At 39.1% G+C, this 24763-nt stretch overlaps 1 protein-coding gene and 1 long non-coding RNA gene across 11 annotated transcripts in view; one reads left to right on the forward strand and one right to left on the reverse strand.

Moving 5' to 3' along the window:
- The window catches only part of NECTIN3 (nectin cell adhesion molecule 3), a 128781-nt gene extending 116194 nt beyond the window's left edge, over positions 1-12587 (reverse strand). For 4 of the 6 annotated variants that reach the window (XM_072965493.1, XM_072965500.1, XM_006217326.4 and 1 more), the window contains exon 1: positions 10500-11033. In XM_072965493.1, coding sequence (XP_072821594.1) covers positions 10500-10662 — 163 coding nt within the window. In that variant the 5' untranslated portion in view covers positions 10663-11033. Of the gene's footprint in view, positions 1-10499; positions 11034-12495 lie in introns of those variants that run through there. The other 2 variants (XM_072965479.1, XM_031672176.2) reach the window with 2 other exon arrangements.
- On the forward strand, positions 10345-22411 carry LOC116277689 (uncharacterized). Of its 5 annotated transcripts, XR_012074784.1 has the most exons (5): positions 11335-11668; positions 13313-13456; positions 16801-16917; positions 17320-17442; positions 22093-22411. It is a non-coding gene; the product is annotated as an uncharacterized lncRNA (long non-coding RNA). The 5 variants fall into 5 exon arrangements; XR_012074790.1 differs by lacking the exons at positions 11335-11668; positions 13313-13456 and adding an exon at positions 10345-10651; XR_004187170.2 differs by lacking the exons at positions 11335-11668; positions 13313-13456 and adding an exon at positions 11220-11255.
- Positions 22412-24763: the final 2352 nt, after the last annotated feature.

The raw sequence follows: 24763 nt of genomic DNA on the forward strand, positions 1-24763 counted from the left end.
CGAAGTTAAATCTAAAATGTTTGTAATTAACTCTTATTTCTTTCTTAGCTCAGGCTGCTATAGTTAAATACCACAGTCTGTGTGTTTATATAACAAACATTTATTTCTCACAGTTCTGGAGGATAGAAGTCCAAGGTCAGAATGTTACCATGGCTGGGTTCTGGGAAGAACTCCCTTCCTGGCTTGCAGATGGATACCTTCTTGCTGTATCCTCAACATCACGGAAAAAGGAAGCTCTAGTGTCTCATCCTCCTCTTACAAGGGCACTAATCCCATTATGGACGTTTCAACCTCAAGACCTCATCTAAATCTAATCGCCTCCCAAAGAACTCTTCCTAATACCATCACATTGGGAGTTAGGGCTTCAACACAGGAATTTTGGGACAACACAGTAAGTCTACAACAACTGATACATTATTCTTTCCCCTCAAATTATTCACTCATCTTCCTCTTTCCCAAGAGCAGAACCTTACCCTACTACTTCTTCACTATCCCCTTAGTTAACTTTTTGGAATCTGACTTTTCTCCTAACCACTTTTACTAAATTACTGAGTCATCAATGCACTCTTCTTAACTATCAAATGTATTCATCTATTTATCAATATTTTGTTCCTAGATTATTTCTCCTTTCCCTCCCTCTTATCCAATCAAATTACCTCAATCTTTAAAATTTTTCCCAGTCTTCTGCCCCAACTACCCCTTCCTCCCTTTTCTCTTCTTCTTCCCTTCTCTTCTCCCTCTCTGCCTCCTCTCTCTCTGAAACAGCTCATGTATTACAAATACTTCAATCCTGATCATTCCCAATTCCACATCCTACCCTCTCATAACAAATTTTCAACTATAGCTCAAAAAAATATGCCCCAGAGACACCAAAATTAAAATGCCTCCAACAAGTCACTAGATTGACTCATCAATTCTTTAACCGTCCTTTTCTAGTCATTCAAGAGAGAAACCTAAATTCATATCCAACTCTTAGCTCCTCACCCATGATGATATCCAAACACCACATAATCTACTTGTCACTACCATCCCTCTCTTCAAATTCTTCTGCCAGATTGCCATTTACCTCCACAATCCTCTCTTCCCATGGACAATCACAATGGTTTTCCCGTTCACTTGCTTCTCATATCTCCCATACATCTTTTACACTGCTGTCAGAGCTATCTAATATTCTTAAATCACAGACAGACTCAGTAGTTACCTGCTTCCAAAAATTTCTCACTGCCTGCCATACAAAGTCTCATCTCCTCGGCATCAGCAAAGAATTCAAAAATCTATAATTTCCCTCCATGAAGCTCATGCTTGAACCACATGAAAACATTAATTCCTTCCACAGAGTCCTCAGTCCACTGCTCTTTTCAGCCTGGAATGCCCTCTTTTTCACTGACCTTCCCTCACAAAAGGAAAACTCTTCCTTCAAGGTTCAGTTAGAAAAGTAGCTCTTCAGTTAAGTCTTCCTCCATTCCCAGTTAAACCACTCTTTATTCTGTAATCTCACGACACTTTGTACTTCCAATATAAGACAATTCATTTTCCCTTGCATTATTGGTATTTGTATTTGTAAAGCACTTTACTGCCATTTATAAGGATTTCATTTAATTTTCACAGCAATGCTGCAAAGGAGGTATCATTTAGCTAAGTGTATAGGACATGAAACAGGCAGAAAGTTAAGTAATTGGGTTTAAAATACACACACACACACACATAATTTTCTAATTCCAAATCTCCTAACAGTTAAATTTTAAATTTCTTAAGAGCAAAGACTCCAAGGGACCTAACAGTCCTTTCTGTGGAACAAAATGCTTTGTGTTTTAATATTCTCTTCCTTGTTTGAAATAACCCTGTTTTACTGTCTGAACTCTCATCCATTCCTGAAGACATAGCTCAGAAGTATAATTTCCTCTAATTAGCTTTCCTTGACTCTTCTAGGACTTATCGATCTTTTTTTAGACTGTATCATACTACTTGGTATGTTATTATAAATATCTTTTGTGCATATGTATATGTGTGTATATATATATACATACACACACACACACACATAAAATCTAACTTGCAGTTAGTCTTACCAATGGGTTTATAAGCTTGGGAGCAGTCAGCACATCTTATTCCACTGGGGTATACTCTATATTGCCTACTACTTGGTTGGTGCTCTATTATCTGTTTACTAATGCTCAGTAGCCCACAGTCCATCCCCTGCTTTAATTTCTAAGCACTGTATTTTTGGCATTACCAGTATAGATCAACTGTTGTGACTAATTAAAATGTTATCACATTTTAAGGGTAAATATTATTCAACTCACTCTTGAAATTTAAAGCTCACACAAAGGTCAAGGAAGTATTTTAATCATCTGAAGGGAGAAAAGTCTAAAGTGACTATTTTAGATGACTGTAGAGGGCAGCAAAGCAACAGTAGTATCCTCAAAGAAAAATAATGTATTTTTCTTAGGGAACTTCAGATTTGTTTTTATATTTTAACAGATGCTGTTAGGATTAAAGCTTTTACAAGACAAGAGACTTTTTGACACGCTATATAAAAATTCCACCAGCTACTTATATGTTTAAATATTTTCACTATCAGTTATAAATATACCAAAAATATATCAATGCCCAGATCCTTTCATACATATATGGAAAAATAAGTTTGATAAACAATGTATGGTTTCAAAATAGCCACCATAATTGCTAACTCTTATGAATCTAAAAATTGACAATGTTTTACAATGAAAAGTGTAAAAAAATCTTTCTTAAATACAGAAAAGAGTGTCAATAGTCTAACTAAAGTGTTATTTCCTGCTAAAAAAGATGTCTTCATTAGTATTACTAATTCTAGCCTTGACTTGCGTTTCTTTTTGTCATTCAAAATCAGTCAACTGTAGGGGCTATATCAGCTTTAAAAGAAAAATAATGAATCTTTGACACTGTACTAGTTAGTGTATAAAAAACAGAAGGTAACAACTTGAAAGAGGAGTATCTTACTGTTATTTCAATGTTAAAGTTCATTCTGGTTTTAATTTGGACTAGGTAAATGAAATTGTATCATGACAATATTCATATATTTATAATCTCAGAATTGTTTATAGGGATGAGGTAGCTACTATAAAAGTTGATGTTCAATACAACTGCATTATTTGCATGTTTCCCAAAGCTTTTGTTGATAATTTTTTACCTCTTTTAAATTCAACAAACAGAAATCAGGGATTTAAAGTAACTGCTACAGCAATTAACATACGCAGACTCATGGGTTTAGTGAAAAATGTTATGACTTTCTAGCCCAGTGCCCTTAGTAAGCACAGAACTGTTAGCTATGTACCGTCTCCCACTTGAATCTCTTCAATTAAAGAAAAAAAAACTAAACAAATTGAGACACTTTAAAAATTTTTTGCGTTTAAAATAAAGGAACCAGGGTATCTCTAAGGAAATTTAAATACTAGATAGTTTATTGTCTAATTTAGTCAAATTTAAACTGAACTTGTAACCATGAATGATTATCTCTAATCTAAATCAAATTAGAAGGGATTTTGGCACTCATAATGACAAGGACACTTGTGAAAGGAAATCTTAATATAGCCCACAATAGTTATGACTAAGTTAAATATAATATTAAGAAGTTTCAAAAACAATGACCTCAGATATTTTAGTAATGACAATCAGGTCTATCATGGATAACTCAGGAAGAATCACTATATGCAATTCATCTTACCATAGTTTTCCAATACTAACTTTTGATTAATATTCTTGTTTTTCCTCTGAAATGAAGCCACGGAAGAGTCAAGCACGCTCTTTAACTGCATACAATGTTCTCAAACGCTGAGTTGGAATCCTAGCTGTATGCACCTTTTTCATATCTGCATAAATTTTTTTCATGTTCTTCCCAGTAACAGCACTGGTATAGCTCCATTACAAAACAAAACAGCTTTCTTAAATTAACCCACTTTATTTCCAAAACTCAAGCCCAGAGTGAGAGGTGTTATGTATAAAGTGAGGTGTTTAAACCAAAGCTGCTTAAACCACATATATTCTAGGGTAAATAATATACTACTGATTTTGCAACACCAAAGAAGAACCACCGTATTTCTCAGATTCAAAATGGGTAAGACAATGGAGAATAATGAGACAGAACTAAACAAAGTGAAAAGAACTTTTAGAAAAAGGAAAAATTTTCTCACCAAGCAACATCTTTAAAACTTATCAACCTTTTCTAGTTTACTAAATAAATAAATACTATATATATACATATATATATACATATATATATACATATATATATATACATACATATATATATATATGTATATATATATATACACACACACATACATACACACCCCCCCACACACACCCACACTCTTCCCCTCTACCCATTTTGGAAGGTAGGAATAGGAACAATGTCAAGATAGGAATACTATCAAGTATACAAGCCTTTCTAAGGATATAATTCCTATAGTGTCTTCTGTACAATATAAATATAGCTTCTGCAACATAACAGGTTGTTTAATTAGGCTGCAAAAAAGGATCGTTTACTCAAGAATTTCTTAGACCATTAATTAACTATTGTACACCGTGACTTTCCAAGAGGGAGGGGGTTACATGGTTAGTTTTTCCCATTCCTAAATGTATTCCATTATGGTATTTTCTTCCCAAAACATATCTTCTGAGACTAGCATTCTGCTAAACACTTTGGCAAACATTGCTCTAAATCTAAAAGCATGAAAAAATGAATAGAATTTGCTCCAGGGACTAAGGACTTGAAAGATACCTAGGATCAGACAGGAAATGAAGTCAAACTTAGAAGAGTTTTTGTAGTTATTTATTACAGCTATTATTCTGTTTTATTATTTTATTTCAACATGGAAGATGAAATCATAAACCAAGTATTCTCTTGATTTCATTTTGTTCTATAGCAAATTCCTTAAACAGTTATTAAGGGGGGAAAAAAGCAAATGTTTGTAGGGGAGCAAAATCTGCCACTCCAAAACATATCTTTAGTACACGATTATTTCAAGCCGAAAACAATCAAGGCCCAAAAGTCTCAGGAAGAAACTGTGACCTTCCCTCTAACTGCCTAAAAAAATTTAGATAGCAGGGCTGTTCTACAATTAAGCTATCATCAGAGATATCTGCAAAGAGTACAGGCTAACTGTGGTGGGGGAAACTCAGCAGGGCCTAGAGATCAGAGTCCACTCTGCATCCCATTGTTTCTACAAAGCCCAGAAAACATTTGTTTACCAAACATTTGCTTTTCCACCTTCATGTGAATTACCTTCCTCTCCTCTGAAGTCCCAAATCACTACCCCCAACACTCTCTTTTGTCTTTAAGGGAAGACAGTATTTAAGGTGAGAGTTTTGGCCATTCTGACAAGTTAATTTTCCTGGGTCTCTTCCAAGTATACATGCTATTAAATTTTGCTTGATTTTCTCCTGTTACTCTGTCTCATGTCAATGTAATTCTTAGACCAGCCAAAAGAATCTAGAAAGGTAGAAAAAAATTTCTTCCTCCCTGACATGTTAAAACCTATATAGTTTAAAAAATTAACATGTGTTGATTCTGTGATATTTGCTATGATACATACAGTGAAGCCTGAGGCAAGGTCTTTACTGCACAGAGAACACATCACAAAATAACTTTGAATTAAATACTAAACAATGAATATATAGAGTAATTACTTCAGGAAGAAGAAAAGCTGTATATAGACTTACAGGAGACAGGTCTCACTAAAATTTTAAATTCATGACTTGTAATTGTCATTTAGGAAAAAACTTAAAGTTCAACCTGGATAATGATTCACAACAAATTTTATTTACATAAATGATTAAACTATATCAGAGTCTATTGTAAAAATAAAAATCATAAGCTTTCTGAAATTCAGGAAAGGATACAGGTTCAGGCTTGAAAGGTAATTTTACATAAAAATATAAAAGGTAATCAAAAGTATGAAATAAATGGTGCTTAGATTTTTGGATCTGAGTGTCTGGCACACAAAATCATTCCATCACTTACTTAAAAGTTATTTGACTTTATCCTACATTTACATATTAATAGCCATTATTAATTAAGCGTCACATCTTTCACAAACCATACAGTCCAGACTGTCACTCTTTACAAGGACTTTAATAGATTACAGAATATGCTATAGCAATATATTTTTAACTCGCTAATTTTTTAAGGAGTAAATTATAAACTGTCAAAATACTCTATTTTTTAATAAGGGTATCACTGCCAGGTTCTCTTCAATGATTTTCAAATAATAGGCATAAGCCATAAGTTTTATTCCTTAACTATACAGATGCAAAATGTATATAAGAGCTGCTGAATCATTAAATATATATATAAGCATAAGTGGTATAAACAAGATAAAACAGTAAATATACATACACCTACAAGTATATAATTGCTCAGCTTTTTCCAATTCCTTTTTCTGACATTGTAGCTAAATGCAAAAAAGGATCTTTTTTGATTGCTTTTAAATTTGGTTCACTTTCCAATTGTATCTGTTTAGGATTCAGAAAGATTCATATGGGCAGTAAGTATTATAGGCTCCGACCTGATACCGCTAGTAACTTGATAAAATAGAGGTGAAACTGTGAATACCTCTTCAACCACATTTTCAACTCCACATTTTTCGATTATAACCACTAACATTCTAACTGATCATATGCAACTGCCAAGTCCTAAAATGTATTCTACATCATTAAGGGAAGATTCAACTAGGTTCCATACAATTACACAGTTGAGGTAATTTCACCATATTCTAACATTCTTAAAATCGAGCATCTGTATATTTACCCTAGGTAAATTTTGAAAATATTTAAAAAGCACTGACTGGGCTATATACATTCAAAGACATAAAGTGCAAATACAACAAGTCAATCAACTTGAAAACTCAACTATTCAGGTCATCAAGGTAGAATTTAAGAACAACAAGTATCAGGTTAGTTGGTTTATAATATGCAATATAATACACGCTAAACATTTGAAGGTATATTTCACGCTCTCTGCTAAGTGTTTTATTCTTTCATTTAATCCTCACAAGAACTCTACAGGCAAACTGATACTATCCTTTTCTGAAAGGAAGAGAAACCTTAAGTTTACTGAGGTTAAATAACTTACCAATGATTCACACAGCTAGTAAGTGGCAGTCTTTTTTCAGAATCAAATTCCCTATTTAGGCCCTAAATCATAAACTGGGTGAAAGAACACAAACTTATACCACCTACCACAATGTCTAAGTCTCAATAAGAAAATCTGACTCAACTGCTTTTTTTAAAGTAACTTTTTTTCTTGGTTTACACTCATATCTTTACCTAGTAGGTTAGGCACCCCTCTTCTGCATAACACACAGTACACCTCATACAGACCTTTATCATATGAACACTGAGCTGCCTTATAATCATCTATTTACTTTATGTCTACCATAATGCTGTAAGCTCCTTGAAGCCAGGACTCTGTCTTATTCATGTTTTATGTTCCCAAGTGTCAGGAATATAGGAAGTTCTGAGAGTGCTGTTAAAGGTTCAATTATTAGATCTTTTTTCCTATTATCCTCCAAATATCCATTTAAGATAAAACCTTGTTGAAAATGAAAAAGGTTGGAACTTAAAAAGGTCAAATAATCTACCTTCACTTTTATCAATACCATATCCCTGTTCTCTACCTCTCAAGAAAAACGTTGGAAGGGAACATGAGATAAATCTGATCACCTATGAATGATTACTGCCATCATAAAGATACACGGAATTCCAGAATCGAATAAACAAGGTTTATCAAGTCAGATGGTGTTGAAAACCTAGTCCCCTTGACCTTAACACATAGGAATTTCTTAGGCTTAAAACAACAACAAACAAAAATCCTGACAGTTTGTTAACCTGTAAAATCCTCATTTTAAAAGTCCAGTTCTTCAAATAAGACAGATACTGTACACCCTCAAAACAGCAAATCTGATATAATTTTTATAGCTCTCAGAATTTCACATCTAATTTGACACGAGGGTTTTTTTTAATAGTAATAAACTTAACATGACAAAAATATTATTTTGTGTTAATAGATACTGTAAAACTTTAGCATAGTTAGAACCATGTTAAACATAAGCAGTATATCAAAAATAGTAGCAAAAAGAAAAAATAATTTGTATGTGATAAGAAAAGCATTCTGATTAACAAATCATCAGAGTCACCTTTTTAAAGCCTACAGCTCTTCTCAACTCTAAAACTAACAACTCAAACATCAGTACATGCCAAACCTTGTAACCAGTACTATAACTGTTAGATCAGAAAACAGGTTACATAGAGAAAATTCTGCTTCCATACTTACGAAGTACCCATAAATCAGGACAACTGTGCCCTACTCAAAGACTGAATTCTAAAATAAAGGTTGATGGAAAAAACTTGTCATAGGGTTCACAAATTAGGGTGTTATAACACTATAACCCAAAAAAGGAAGCTCTTTAAATGAGCAGTGCACAGTAACACAAACCTAGCGTCGGTCTCTACAACTACAAGCAGAGTTAACTCTAAAAACTTTAATTTACACCTCTTCTAAATCACAGTCCATTTGTATGGACTGTAGGATTCTAAAATAAAGTATCAAGTCTCTCCAACAGCACATTATTACAGAGATTTTTTTAAAACTTTTTTCTCCTTCCATGTGAAAACCAATGTGTTCCTTCAAAAAGTAATCAACATTTCACTTACACAATCACTGTGAAATTATTACTCAAATCCTATTTCCTTTTATTACTTGCACATATTCCTTGGCTTAGTCTTCTGTGGGGCTTTGCCTAGCTAGATAAACCTTTATTGGAGGTACAAATAATATTCTCTTAGTCCTTAACACAATCTAAATCAGGATAGTAAACTATTAACATCCCCTCCCATTTTCCTCTCACCCAATTGTAATCCACAATCCTCTTTAATGAAAAAGAACAGTACACAAATTCAATCTAGAATCTTCCAACAACTTAAAGAAGTAACAGCGTTAGGAACTGTGCAGTGGAACCAAACATCTGGGGAGTAGGACTATAGAAACAATGTAGATTAGATAACATGCCATTTATCATACTGTACTCCATTAATTAGAAAATGTCATTACAGTGCTTGAAACGTGATGGTGATCTGGTAGTGGAAACTGTCAGCCTATAAGGGGCACTCAATCTCTTGAAAACTTTGCCTCCCTCATAACCAACAACTCTGACACACCTACAGGGTACAGGATTCTCTTTCTTCTAAATCATACCATCCAAGAAATCTGCACACATCTCTCTTTGTAATAAATACTGGTAAAACTTACGGTTTCATTTAAGATTTCATTAAACACTGATCTCTTACAGAAGACTCGTATACCAGTAAAAATATCTAAGGTAAACTACTCTTTCAGCAAGCCTAAGTTTGTTTCTCCACTTTCCTCATCAAGTGAGAGTCATCGAATGAATAATGTCCTGCAGTGTTTAGCTGTTACCAAAAGACAGATCTAGTCCCCAAAGACTAGGGGCCTCATTTTCTCAAACCACGGCCTTCTATTAATGATCACTTGCGTCCACTTCTCTTGCATGAGAATGCGTATTTTTACACGATCCCCAACAAACAGGTTTCTAGTCTTCCCATACCTAGAAACTGATTACAAAGAGACTATCTCCCAAATGTGACGACGCCCCCCGCCCCAAACAAAAAGTCTGTTAACACAAGAAGGAAGAAAGAGACAGGGAAGAGGCGTGGGATTTGTTTTGATCAGAACAGCCGGGGACATAGTCATTCAGGTATTTAACACATAAATATACCGAAGTCCTGAGCACAAAAAGGGTTTGCTAAAATAAACATGGACAGTGTGATAGATGTCCCAAACTAGAAGGCAGCGACCGGCTCGAAGCAAAGCGATCCAGAGGCTGCCAGGGCAGAAAGGGGCCGGAGGACAGAAGGAAACTGACTGGAAAGGATGCTACAGGGTGGGCTAACATGGTGTCTTCTCCAGCGTGTAAGGTGATGGGGGGTGGGAACTCCGAGGGCTTCATTCCGTCGGGGTCTGGTCCCTAAAGGTATCCAGGCTCACAACTTAAGTTTCACCCGGGAAAAAAAGAAGGCGGCAAACGAGCATCCCGGCACCTCAGTCCCCAGCACAGAGGTCCGCGCTTTCAGCTTCCTCCGTGAATGAGGGAGGAAGTAACGGTCCCGGGAGCAAACACGGAGGAGCCCTGCTCACCAAGCACTCGGCGTCCGGGCGGAAAGCACCGCCGCTGAACCCCCGGCCCGCAGCGTGGAGAGCGGCGCGGCACCGGGGGAGGGGAGCGGGCGGCCAGCGCCGCACTGGCCGGCCCCGGCCCTTCCCCGGCCTCGCCCCAGGCGCGGCGAAAAGTTTCCAGCCAAAGTCCGCGGCACCCGCTCACGCAGCCAACCGCCGAACACAACCGCCTCCCGCCAGGGAGAGCGGCCCGCGCCTACCGGGCCGCGGCGCCGGGACCCTCGGTCGCGCCTCCCTCAGCCCGCGCCGGCCGCCGAGGTTCACCTACCACAGAGCCGGGAGAAGAGCAGCAGCGGGAAAAGCAGCAGCAGCAGCAGTGGCGGTGGCGTCGGGGGCGACAGTAGGAGCCCGGCCCCGAGGGGAGAAGCGGAGGAAAGTTGTGCTTTGCCGCCTCCGGGACACAGCGGAGCCGGCCCCGGGGTCCGCGCCATCCCCCACCCTCCCCCCGGCCCGCTTGCTTGCCCGCCCCCTGGCTTCCCCGGCCCCGCAGCCTCAGGCTCTGGGCGGCGGCAGCAGCGGCCACGGCGCGGCGGCGGCGGCGGCGAAAGGTCCGGTGCGCGCGTCCCCAACTCCCAGTTCTTGAGCCGTCGCCGCCGGCTGACACTCAGCCGAGCGCTCGCGGCTGCCTCGACTCCGCCGTCGCCGACGCCACTGCCGAGGCTGAGGCGGGAGCCGCCCGCCGCCGCCGCCGCCGCCGCCACTCCCCTCCCCCCGGCACCCGCCAGCCTCCCGCCCGCCTCGAACTCCTGGGAACTCGGAACGCACCACCCCGCCCCGCACGGGAGGGGGAAAGGAAGCCGACCCTCAGAGAGGGAGCTGGGAGTCGCCCGCCCAACCCGCGCAACTCGCGCTCCCATCTGATCCCGGAGTGCAAGCCGCGCTCCTCCCACCCCGCCCTCCCACACACGCTCCTCCCCTTTCCAAAAAAAAAAAAAAAAAAAAACCAAAAAACTCTTCACTCCTCTTTGATAGCCAGGTTTCTTCCAAAGCAGGGTTTTAAAGAGGACTGGAAAATCTGGAATAGGTTAGTAGGCCCCGCCCCTTGCGTTCCTGCTTCGTCCCCCCCTTCCCAGCCTTTCTAATGGTCTCGCCCACTCCGCCCCTCGCGGGTCCACCGCGGCCCCGGCGCAGACTGAGGCGGAGGGCGGCGGGACGTTTCGTGCTCCCGGCTCGCCTCGCCCGAGCGGCGCTCTCCCTCTGGCTGGGACCCGGGACGAGGAGAGGGGGTGGGGAAGAGAAGGCAGGATGGGGCTGCCCTTCCGTTGCCCATGCTAAAGGTTCCTGTCTGGGACGCTGGACGTAGCCTAATGGACTGGGCATCTCCCTCCTCGCCGAGGGCTGAAAGGAGAGACTTTCTCCTCCTTCCTGCTTCCCGGGACAGCTGTGCTCTCCGAATCCCTCCTTTTTCCCCTCCCCACTTCCCCCAAGCCCGCTGAGGCACGTTTGCACAGGCATTTTTTTCTTGCTTTCTCTGGGAGGGCGGTTTGGTGAAAGGGTCAACAGAGCCGGGCGAGGAGAGGGGCCGCGAAAGATTTGCTTTCTCACTCTTGATTCTCTGGCCGCGGGGCTGTCTGCTGTTCCCGCTGGGCGACTGGCAACAGGAGGCCATGGATTTCCCCCATCGGATCGCCTAGAGTGCGGTGGTGTTTTCCTTTGGTTTTGTTTCATTTGCATGTTCGCACGTGTAATTTTATTTTCATTGCCTGTTTTCCTGTGAACTGATGGCGGAAAAGCGACCTCGGGAAGTAGTAAACATCTGCCCCTAAGAGGAGAGTCTGTGATCCACCACAACCTTCCCTCACCCCGATGTCCGCTCGCCCTGCCCTCTCCATTTGCCGGCCACACACAGCCCTGGTGGTTTAACCTTGGAGCTACAATCACCGGCGGTTCTGCGGGATGGTGGACAGTTTCGACTGTCCCGAGAGGGGCTCCAGTGGAGGCAGAGGACATACGTCCTCAATCCATTAATTTTACGTTGGTCCTGCCATCTCCACCAGATAGCCACAAATGTGCTTCAATAAGAAGAAAGTCGAATAAGGAGTCAGCCGCCGTTAAACTAATGCTTGTCTGCCGCCAAGATTACGCTGTCCTCCCCCTTCAATCGCTAAGGTCTCCCCAGCCTCCACCCACTGGCTAACAAGGTTTTACTCACCTCCAAGGCTACACACAATTCTACCCCCTGCCCATCGCTCTTTTTTTCTTAACTTCCGCCTCCCAGCCTGTCGTCCAGTGCTCGGTTTAAGTACCTCTTTTCCTCCACCTACTTTTTTCTCCCCTCTCTGCCTGTCCGCCTCTGTCGTCCCCTGTAAACCTGTCTCCTGCAGCACTCCTTTCCATCACCTATTCTCAGGATGCACTTACGAATAAACCTTGTCCTGTATCGCTCTGGGAGATGCCCTGATGATAATCATAATTGACGAAATGTAGCCATTGTGACATTCCTCAGCTGTGCTGACACCACCGTTTCCCTTGAGAAAATTTCTTTTCCTATTTTCTCATTCTCTAAACCTAATGTCACAGCTAAATTTAGACAGAGCCCACTGTGCAACGAATAGCTAATTATCTGTTTAGGTAGCACTTTAACACGTTGTTGAGACTCAGTTAAATGTTAAACAACCAAAATTTTAATATCGCTAGCCAGTTTCATTCCCCTAACCTTTCCCTGCTGGTTCCAATCTCCAGGAAAAAACAAAAGTAATTTAGCCAATATTTGAAAAGGTGCCAAAAGCTTAATATGGGGGCCATTCATGCAATTGCTACTAGAGACCATGAGGGATTAACAGGTTTAGTGCTTCTCAAAAGGATGATATGGAGCTTTAAAGGATACATTTCCTCCATATTCTGAGAATTGGATTAGTTGCAAGCTATGATTATATTCTCTTACCTAAAGTGGAGACATGGAAGAGCAGTATTTGTACATGTTATATAAGCATTAAAAGAGCACCATGCTGGTGTTTTTGTGCATAAATGCATTATGTTTTAATAATAATTTGTGTAGATATAGCATCTTCAGCCAGAGATGTCAAAGTACACGCTTACTTCCCAGGGAAATTTGCAATTACCATTATCCCTACTTGACAGCTGGAGGAACAGAGGCACAGAGGTTAAGTGCAAATACTACAAGCCTGTGTGGTGGTTTCCCTGCCAGAACCAAGTTCTTACCTTCCAGATGACACCACTGACCTCTCAAGATTTCTTTCAAAGTTAGAAAACAAATTGACCGAGGTAACTCAAATGTCTACCTTCTAAGTGTCCAATCTCAAACTACTTTCTCCTCAAATGAATACATACCTACCTTAAGCTTTCATATGGGAAATTATTACTAGCTACAGAAAAAGATTTTACATTATGTGGTACAACTCATTTTTTTCAAGGACCAGAATTACTGTTGATTTAAAAAAGAAGAAGAAAAAAAAAACCTTTAACATGAGAGTTTTACCAGGTTTTACACCATTTTCAGTCACCTAACTTTACAGATAAGTTCGTCTTTATTGTTTGAGTGACAAACTGGTTGAAGGAATACTTAATCATAGCTAACTTATTAATACTTCTGGAACTATGGAATCCAAAGTAGGCATGCTTTTTCCAAGGCAAAAAATTATCTGAACAAAAAGCAACATGATTCTAATGCCAATAGTGATTTCATTGTTTGGGGTTAAGAGTACTGATGATGTCCATCCCACTTTTTGCCTCAAAGACTGTTGACCAACTACCGAGATTCATGAACTCTTAACTGAAAAACAGAGGTTGACATCTTAATAAAAAAGTAATCATGTACAGTGCCTGGCATTTTATATTTACTCAAATAATCCAAGTTAAAAGTTTGAGACTATTAGAATTTCATAGCTGATTCTGAAACAAAAAGTATTTTGTAGTAGAGGTGGACTATTATGTACATACTTCAGCTAGTTCTTTTTACCATCAGCAAATTTTTTATAACCCACTGCGTGAGGAAGTATAGCTTTTCCCTCATTGGAAGAGATGAGCAATGCTTTGTGGTATGTTTGAGTTGGTACTCTAGTTGACAATAAGTTGATGTTACCCAGCTAGAATCACAGTCTTCTAAAGCAGAACTATGTAAATAGTTTAAAACAAACTGCAAACCCACAAAAAAGTCCACCCACTTTTATCAAATGCAACTATTTCTGACTGCAAAGATCTTCTCTCATATATTCATACTGTGTTTTTCCCTCATATTTCCCTTGGGCCCTTGCTCAAATTCAACTTTGTCATTGAGCTCTTCTATGGCACCCCCAGATGAAAGAGCTGCCCCTAGCCCCAATCCCTATTCCCCTGACACACAGATTGCTTTATTATCTCTACTGCACTCACTATATCTTTATTTATTGTCTGTTTTCCCTTCACTAGAATGAAAGTTTCACAAGGCTGGACAGGGATCTATTTATTTTTTCACTGTTGAAACCCAACCACCTAAAACAGTATCTACCATATAGCTCCCAGTTTGGATGATTAAATGATAACTACAGTGACATAGCATACTTGAGTGCACCTCTAATGGCAGACAAACCCAAGAGAATAATATTAATTTTTTAAGATCTTGATTATATGATCTTGTTGAGTTTTTGAAGCTGGAAGATGGTTACTCTAACTGATCATTGCTTAACATTCAATTTAATTGCTTTTAGTGTTACTTATTAAGCTGTCGTCTCTCTACTCCATATTCACACTTACTACTGGGGCTGGGGCTCTGCAAACATGTCTCCTTTGCCAGCTGGCTTCTTGGTAGGTTCTATCAATAGGAGCCCTTGGAGAGAGGATGGAAAGTAGAAGTGGGGGAGAAGACACTTGTTCCTTTCTCCTTGCTTCCTGCTTCTATCAGCATCATTTCAGCAGTAAAAGCCCTTCACCCCATCATCAGCAGTTGGTTCCAACCTCCCACTTTACACCCCAAGAACTAGACCCATCACAACACCTCAGAGTGACCAGCACCAGCTAGGCTGTGCCCACTTCTCAGAGTTGCAGCCCCTAGTCAGCAGGAACTTTCCTCTGAGCTTTTCAGTTCTAAAAATCCAAACTTTTCCCTTTGTTTCCCCAGCTTTAAGACGGTAATAGCTTCCCACATTACATATCTCTGAATCACTTCAGAGTTCTCCTTTTTTGTGTGGAGCCCCCTCCTACCCCTGTGTAACAATACCCTATTATTAAGTTCCCTAGGTAACATGGTATGATTTCTGTTTCCTTGATTGGACCTTGATTGATGCTCTATTTTCAGTGACTGTTTCCCAAAACCTTCCTTGTAACAGTTATTTTTCTTTAAGTCAAACTGTTTAAAATCACAGAGTCAACATCAATCTCAATATAAGTAAAAGCAATACAGCAAATGAGCAAAATTTGTTCTATTTCATTGACAGCAATCCAGGTTAAGCAGAGATGGGTTTGAAATAAGAAAATTTGGAGGTAATTATGTTGGTGTCTTAGTCATATATATATATAGTTTTTTTTTTTTGGTTGATGTTCCTAATCTAGATAATGGAAAAACAAATACAATTTTCTAATGTTAGGTAATCTAGGAGATTTCTTTATTTCACTGACCTTAATTACCCTTGAAAATCATTATGAAACAACAAGGTCCCTGTGTAAAGCATGGGGAACTATATTCGATAACTTGTAATAACCTATAATGAAAAATAATATGAGAAAGAATATATATGTATAACTGAATCACTGTGTTGTACATCAGAAACTAATACAATATTGTAAATCAACCACACTTTAATTAAAAAGAAAAAGAAAGAAAGAAAATCATTACGGAACTGAAAGATAAGAGGATTACTTGGGAAAAGAATTGGACTTCTCTCATAAACCTAAAAAGAAAACAAACGTACATTTCACACAGCTATCTAAAGGCTAACTCTATTTATAATATATAACTCTTTTGCAAGGGGCACTAGGGTTCCAAAAAACAGTTTGAGGAACTGATAGGCAGAAAGAAGAGCTAAGCCATAGCATTATGGTAGGTTAAATAAAAGGGTAGGTTAACTGAGCAAAGATGATTGAGCTACTATGTGCTAAAATTTATGTAAGGTGTTGGGAATGGAAAAACTCAAGTCCTGACCCCAAATGCCAATAAAAACATTATTGCAAACAATGGAGTGATGTACAGTATAGCAGACAACAAAGGATGTTTCCCAGGTTTGCCTAAAAGAGACTGGGAATGCCTAACAGCAAAGGTAACATTTGAACAGTCTCTTTTTTTTTTTAATTGAGGTAAAATTGTTATAGAACATTCTATGAGTTTCAGGTGTATCACATTATAATTCATCTGTATGCACAAAAAAGTGATCACCGCCAAAGGTCTAGTTATTATCCATCACCATGCAATTGACCTCCTTAGCCCATTCCTCAACCTCCTTCCCTCTGGTAACCACCAATCTGTTCTCTGTATTTATGAGTTTGTTTTTTTGTTGGTTTATTTGTTTTGTCTCTTTTTTTTAGATTCCATATATGAATGAAATCATATGGTATTTGTCTTATTGACTTATTTCACTTAGCCTAACATCCTCAAGGTCCATTCATGTCACGTATAACAAGATTTCATTCTTTTCTAGGGCTGAATAGTATTTGAACAGCCCTAAAGAGTGACTAAGAGTTTGCCATATGGATAGGATAAAAGCAACAGAGGGAATATGAAAATGACAGATGGAAGATTACAGAGGCATGGCAAGGTATGATGAAACCACAAGTATTTCTGTGCTGCCATAGGGTAACATGCAAAGGGGAATCAGGAGAAAAGGCAAAAATGAAGTTAGATAAGTAGGCAGGGATCTTTTTTTTTAACCTTATAAAGAAGTTTGGATTTTATCTGGTAGGTAATGTGAACAAATGAAGAATTTTGAGTAGTGGAATGACAAGATTGGGTTTGCTAGAAAAGTCAAAGAACTGGTAGAAGTGAGGGTGGAAGGACTGTCAAGGGATTTGGGAGAATTATAAGAAATTTAGTAAGGAATTTGTTGTAAGGAGAAGAGAGAATAAAGGTCTGAACTTGAGCAGTGATCAAGCGAGTAGAAAGGAGAAAATGAATGCAGGAGAATTTTAGTATTTTAACACAAAATGCTTTATTCCCACAGTGGTTTGAATATGTGCACATTCAAATAGTCATAAAGTCATAAACGTTGCTGAGGGAAGTAGGAGGCAAAAGACACATGAACAAAAGGATGAAAAAGGATGGAAAGAGAAGCACTCAAAAGAAGGTAATGAAAATATGAGTAGAGGCAGCGGGATATTAAAAGAGAGAACATGGAGAAGAAAATAGGTGGAGGGAGATCAAATGGTAAAGCCTGCAATACTCTAATTGATGGTTTTAAAATTATTGGAGAAATTTTATAATTTACTTCCACTGTATATTATTCATTTGATTCTTATACATATATCTCAGGTTCCTGCAATATCCAGTACAGTTGCTTTTGAATTTTATTCCCATTCTTGTCCTACCCCTGTTCTGCTCAAAATTGAAGGGTATCAAAGAAAAGGGGAAGTTGACATCCAACAGGATCCTGCAGGGCCCTCCTGAGTACAAAAGCCCCTCTGTGTCCCCCATTTCTTGTCTGTAGAAAAAGGCTTTAGTCTCCTATGCCTTCCCTGAGTTCCAAAGAGCAGACTCAAGTAGTTACTAACTAGGGAAGTGAGGAAATGCAGAAATAAAGGAAAAGCAGTCAGGCATGAAAAGTAATGCTAGCTTAATAGTTCAGCAATAAAACAGTCCTAGTTCCTCCTCAAGGGATATATATAACAATCTAACACATATCTTTGAGTCATTCTGTAAAAACTTAGACCCGTTTCCCCACCCAGGTGAAGGATGGTGACTACATGCTGATCACAAGCGCTAGACCCCAGACTGGATGAACCAGGTTGATGATTGAGATTCCCACCGTATTACCTCACCACCAACCAATCAGAAGATCACACATCCTGCAACACTTACTCCCAATGTTACCTTTAAAAGCCCTTCCCTGAAAGCTGTTGGGGAATTCAGGTCTTTTGTGCATAAGCTGCCCATTCTCCTTGCTTGACACACTGCAGCGAACACTGTACTTTCCTTTTACACAACCCAGGGTCAGAAGATTGACTTTGCTGCCTGGTGGGCAAAAATGGTCAGAGAGTGCAAAGTTATTGGCTTTGTAGGTAGAGGAAAGGAGCAATAAGCTAAGGAATCTGGCAGGGTTTGGAAGATGGAAAAGGCAAAAACATGGATTTTCCCCTAGAGCCTCCAGAAAGGAATTCAGCTCTGCCAGTGCCTTGATTTCAGCTAGGTAGGACCTGTGTTAGACTCCTGATCTAGAGAACTGACAGATAATAAATTTGTGTTCCTGTAAACCACCGTCTGTGGTAATTTGTTACAACAACAGTAGAAAACTAATTGTGACAAAATGAGAACTATATATTGGATCTTTCTCTAGTTCCTGGCAGAGAGCTCCTATAACCCTCGGAGTTTTCTGAGTGATGGGGTGAGAGGAGTATCTTTTGTTATTTATAATAAACCCCTTTCAACCACATATATGCTTATGTTAATGAGATGACTCTTCGAAGTTAAGGACTAGTTGCCAGAGAAACCAACCAAGTGATTAGAAGGTTGAAACTTTTAGTCCCACCCAACTCCCAACCTCCAGGGGTTGGGAGAGAAGCTGGAGATTGATTTCACCATCAATGGCCAAAGGCATAATTAATCATGTGAACTTAATGAAATCTCTGTTAAAAACTCTAAACCCTGAGAGCTTCCAGGTTGGTGAATACATGAAGGTGCTGGGAGGCTAATGTGCTCAGAGATGGCATGGCAGCTCTGCACCCCTTCCCACAGATCTTGCCCTGTGCATCCCTTCCATTCTGCTATTCCTGAGTTGTATCCTTTATAATAAACCAGTAAATTTAATGAAGTGTTTCACCTGAGTTCCGAGAGCCCTTCTAGCAACTTACTGAATCCTGGGAGGGGGTCATGAAAACTCTCAATTTATAGCCAATTGTTCAGAAGTCCAGCTGACAACCTGGAACCTGTGATTGGCATCCCAAATGGGGGCAGGCTTGTGGGACTGGGGCCTTAATCTTTGGAGCCTGTGCTAACTCCAGGTAGTTAGTGTCATAATCCAGCTGTAGGAAAATTGGGCTGAAGAGCTGGAGAATTGTTTGATGTGGGAATCCTCCCCACCATACTCGGTATCAGAAGCTGGTGCAAGTAGAGCAGAAATGAAACAAGAGTTTTCTTTTACTGATATACCTCCCTATCCTTTTACCTTAATTCCTTTGACCAACACTCAAGAACCTTAACACGAAACTCAGCATTACTTCTAAGCACCTTATCTAGCCTGCCCTACTAAGACCCTAGGCCCACTCCATTCCTTGCCAGTCTGTTTTTTTCATGAGACTCTAGGACACCTGTTTCATCATGAACAAACATCCCCATATCCTTTTAATATTTCTACCTTCTATAACAAAATAAAACAGGCATATTGCTCTAAAATTTAAGATTCGTTGCATTATCTCATATAGAAAGCTTATGTTTCTTTCTGCTTCTTCAATTCATGCTGCCTGGAGCAGGGTTGGGTGTATCTACTTCTACATCATTGTTCTGTAGACTTCATTTAACAACCTGTCTTCTTTGAATTTCTGTGTACACTTTTTTATTCTGCTACTTGAAGTCCCTGACAACATCAATACTTTGTAACCTCCTGTGGACCTCTGGTCTCAGTGGGAATTTCTCACTAAAGAGCTCTTTCTAAACTACCCTCTGGTTTTCCTACTAGTTTACCATCATTGTTGAATTTATTTTTCAGCTTCTAATTTTTGTCTTCTAACACTTATCTTCAAATCCATTATTCTCTTTCTGGCTTTTTTGCCTTCCTACCCAGACTGGACTCCACGGTAAACGTCTCAATAATACACTTGCCAGCCCTTGTTTGCTTTGCTAACCCTCACTAACAACACTCAGCATTCCTGCTGTAGATCAGGAGTTGCTTGATAAAATCTCAACAGGGCACCAGCTACAATTCCTGAAATTTCATGGTATCAAAATTCCCCTTGGTTCTCAAAGCTGCTCAACAGTTCTTATAATCATCCTTCTTAAAACCTTTACAGTGATGGCTCCGAATTTTTTCCTTCCTCCTCAGACCTCCATCCCTTTCCTTAGCCCTTGCATTCTCTTTGGATAACAATCCTTCTTATCTCCCTGGAAAAATCGTAGCTCTTCTAGATGAATTGCATTAATCTCCTTCTAATTTAACTTATCTTGTCACCCTTTCCTGTCTCTTGCAATAATTTAAAAGTTTGTTGACACTAACATCATCTCTACCCTCCCCTACCTTCTAACAGTCAGACTGTTAGACTCTAAGCACCTGAGGATGGCAGAACATAGATACTACTCACCTCTTAGAAAACGACCAGACACGTTGCATGTTAGAATTCTTAAAATCAAATTTCAAATCAGGAAACCAGCTTTAAAGACAGCAGGCAGCTCAACATGAATGGACCTAGAAAATTTCATACTAAATGAAGAAAATCAGACAGAGAAAGACAAACACTATGATATCACTTGTATGTGGAATCAAAAAAATAATACAAATGAATCTATACACAAAGCAGAAACAGACTCACAGCTATAGAAAATAACTTGTGGTTAGCAAAGAGGAAGGGGGCGGATAAATTAGAAGCATGGGATTAACAGATACAAACTACTATGCATAAAATAGATAGGCAACAAAGATTTACTATATGCACAGGGAATTATATTCAGTATCTTGTAATAACAGATAATGAAAAATAATCTGAAAAAATACATGTAACTGAATCACTCTATTGTACAACTGAAACTAACACAATATTGTAAATCAACTATACTTCAATAATTAAAAAAAGAAAACAGACTGATGGTAGTTCTGCTGCCCTCTTGTACCCTACAGTCTTTCTGTTATAGGAATAAAATGCCAAACGGAAGAGTTGACCTAATGAAAAGAACTAAATTAGAAAGCTATAAGCCAGTTTGTCATGAGAATCATTTCTATCCTTCTCATGATCAAATATTTTAATGCTAAGCTGTTGCCATTCACTGTTTGAAAATGTCATTTTGGTATAAATATATGTGAATATTTGGGTATATAAATGTTTTGTGTATTCAGCCATAAAAACTGACAACTTAACACCATTTGCAGCAACATGGATGTTGCTGAAGAATGTGATTCTAAGTGAAGTAAGCCAGAAAGAGAAAGAAAAATACCATATGAGATCGCTTATATGTGGAATCTAAAAAAAAAAAAAAATGTTTTGTGGTTGTTTTCATATATGATTCTGTAACTAGGTGGCTAGAACCTCAGGATCTATGGGGATGAGGGAGTTTTTGCTTTATAATTTTCTTTGTCTTTTTTATTCTGCCCTTTAAATATTTCATAAGAATTCCATCTTTTTAATTCCTTATTTTGTATTTTCCTATCTATTTTCATAACTATCTCCAGGGTTACTTAAATTACTGTGGAATATACTACATTATTGAAAAAGATCTAGGTATTCATATTTCTAATACAACTTATCCAGAGAAACTAATGTGTCATTTCTGCCAGTTTCTGTATTTATAATATGAGAGAAATCCCTGGGAAACTGACCCTGTAACCTAATGATAAAATAACCTTTCAGAACTATTAGATATTTTATTCTTACAGCGATTATTGACAATGAATGAAGGAACTACCCTTTTGAATGCTATAATAGAATATATATTTCATTTATTCAGTAAATATTTATTCAGATCAACCTGTGGGGCCTTCCCAGGACTATCTCCTCCCACATATCCTCTGCTGTAGCTCCACTCTGAAGTACCTAGATGATAATGTCTGATGCACATTTCTTTTGTTGTTTTACAGATGTTAAAACCACCACCAAATGGAAGAAATTAACTACTGGGTGATGATCATGAGCATGCAGCCCTCAGACCTATTGGCACCTAAGGTTGATAATGTTAACCCTTGTGACACTGCCCTGTTACCTCACCATCGACCAGTCAGAGAACTGTGCATGAGCTGATGATATAACCTGCAACCCTACTCCCTCACCTGGCCTTTAAAAAAAAGGTTCAGCCTTTGTTGAAACCCTTCATGGAGTCTGACTATTTTTTGAGCACAAGCCACCTGTTTTCCTTGTGTTGGGGTCTTACAATAAATGCTGCACTTTCCTTCACCACAACCCAGTGATTGGCTTTACTGTGTGCAGGTGAGCAGACCCAAGTTTGGCTTGGTAACACAAACTCCATGCAGTGGAGACGTAGCAATAAAGAAGACATATCAAAACTACAATGGGTATCACCTCACACCAGTCAGAATGGCCATCATTTAAAAGTCCACAAATGATAAATGCTGGAGAGGGTGTGGAGAAAAGGAACCCTCCTACACTGTTGGTGTGAATGTTAATTGGTGCAGCCACTATGGAGGACAGTATGGAGGTTCCTTTAAAAATTAAAAATACACTTACCATATGATCCAGCAATCACACTCCTGGGCATACATCCAGAGAAACTATAATTGGAAAAGACACATGCACCCCAATGTTCACAGCAGCCCTACTTACAATAGCCAAGACATGGAAACAACTTACATGTCCATCGACAATAGAATACTACTCAGCCATAAAAAAGAATAAAATAATGCCATTTGCAGCAACATGGATGGACCTGGAGGTCATCATTCTAAGTGAAGTAAGCCAGGAAGAGAAAGAAAAATAACATATGATATCACTCATATCTGTGGAATCTAAAAAAAAAAAAAGAAAAAAGAAGACACTGATGAACTCATCTACAAAACAGATATAGACTCATAGACATAGTAAACAATCTTATGATTACCAGGAGGAAAGAGAGTGGGAGGGGGTAAATTTGCGAGTTTGATATTTACAAATATTTACTATATATAAGAATAGATTAAAAAAAACAGATTTCTTCAGTATAGCACAGGGAACTATATTCAATATCTTATAATAACCTTTAATGAAAAAGAATTTGAAAATGAATATATGTATGTATATGTGTGAATGAGACATTATGCTATACACCAGAAACTGACACATTATAACTGACTATACTTCAATTTTAAAAAAAAGAAGACATAGAAGTCCTTCTCTTTAATGACTTTTCAGTTTAGCAGGGGAGGCAGATATTAAATGAAAAATTATGCAAATTTTTGGTCACAATTTTATTAATATTGTGAGGAAAGGCACAGAGTGCCCAAGAGTAAATATCAAGGGACCAAAATTAATATGTGGAGTGAAAAATAGCTTTATTGATGAACTACTGTTTAAGCTAAGACCCAGAAAATGACCTGGTGTTAAACCCTATAAAAACCACATGAGCTCATATGTGTGTCTTGAAAGGATCCAATGTAAAGTCCACATGTGCCAATTATTTGTGTGTAGCTCTTAACTCCATTCCTGACCTTCTGTGTTCTCTGAGTCACAAGGGCTGGAAGCTGGCAAACTACATTTTGCAGACTCCTTGTCAGCACATTAATTTCTATTACTTTCTGATACTATGCAACAGTGGCAGGACATTTAGAGCAGGAGACATGAAGAAGCCGTTTTTTTTCTGCTTCTGGGAGCCTCGGGTATCAGCAACAGAAGTGGTAGAAAACTCTGGGCTCTAGTAGTCAGTAAAAGTTTTTAGCAGCATCTGTAAAAAGACAAGCACCTGTTTAGTTCCAAGCATAGTAGAAACAGGCATATTTCCAGCACATCAAAGAGAAGTGAAGGCTAGTGGGTGCCAGCTCAGGAAAGGCAGCAGCTTCCTGATCTTCAGATGATGTCTCATCACTATAATGATCCTAGGGTTCTGTTTTCCTGGCTGTATACTGACTAATGAAGAATAGGAGAATGGTATAAGGGCCTAGAGAGGTAGAATGGGTGCAGGTAAAAGAGATTCTTTTCGTTGTGTTAAGTATTTTGGACTTTCATTCTAACGGTAATGGGAAACTATTGAAAGATCCTCAATAGGGAGATGACATGATCAACTTTCCATTTTTAAAAAGAGCAGTTTGACTACCATAGACAAACTGGATTGGTACATAACTGAGCAGGAACCATGTGGGGCCTTCCAGGCTCAGACTTCTCCCCCATTTTCTCTGTTGTAACTCCTCTCTGAGGTACCCAGATGATAGTATTTCAGGCATATTTTGTGAGTTTTTCAGATGCTAAAAACCACCACCAAAGGGAAGAAACTAGTTGATGATCAAGAGCACAGACTTTCTGGTGCCTAGGGGTAGACAGTGTTGACTGCTATGTTACTTCAACATCAACCAATCAGACAATCGTGCATGAGCTGATCAGTACCCTACAACCCCTTCTCCCTCACCTGGCCTTTAAATATGCTTTGTTGGAACCCTCTGGGGAGTTCAGGGTTTTCCTGGGCATGAGCAACCGTGTCCTCCTTGCTCAGCCCTGCAGTAAACCTTCCTCTGCTCCAAACTCTTACTTTTCAGTTTGTTTGGCCTTATGGTGAGTCAGGCACGTGAACGTGCCTTCGGTAACAGTAATAACAAGAGTAAATTCAAT

The sequence above is a fragment of the Vicugna pacos genome, chromosome 1, assembly GCF_048564905.1.
Source record: "Vicugna pacos chromosome 1, VicPac4, whole genome shotgun sequence".
Taxonomy (NCBI): domain Eukaryota; kingdom Metazoa; phylum Chordata; class Mammalia; order Artiodactyla; family Camelidae; genus Vicugna; species Vicugna pacos.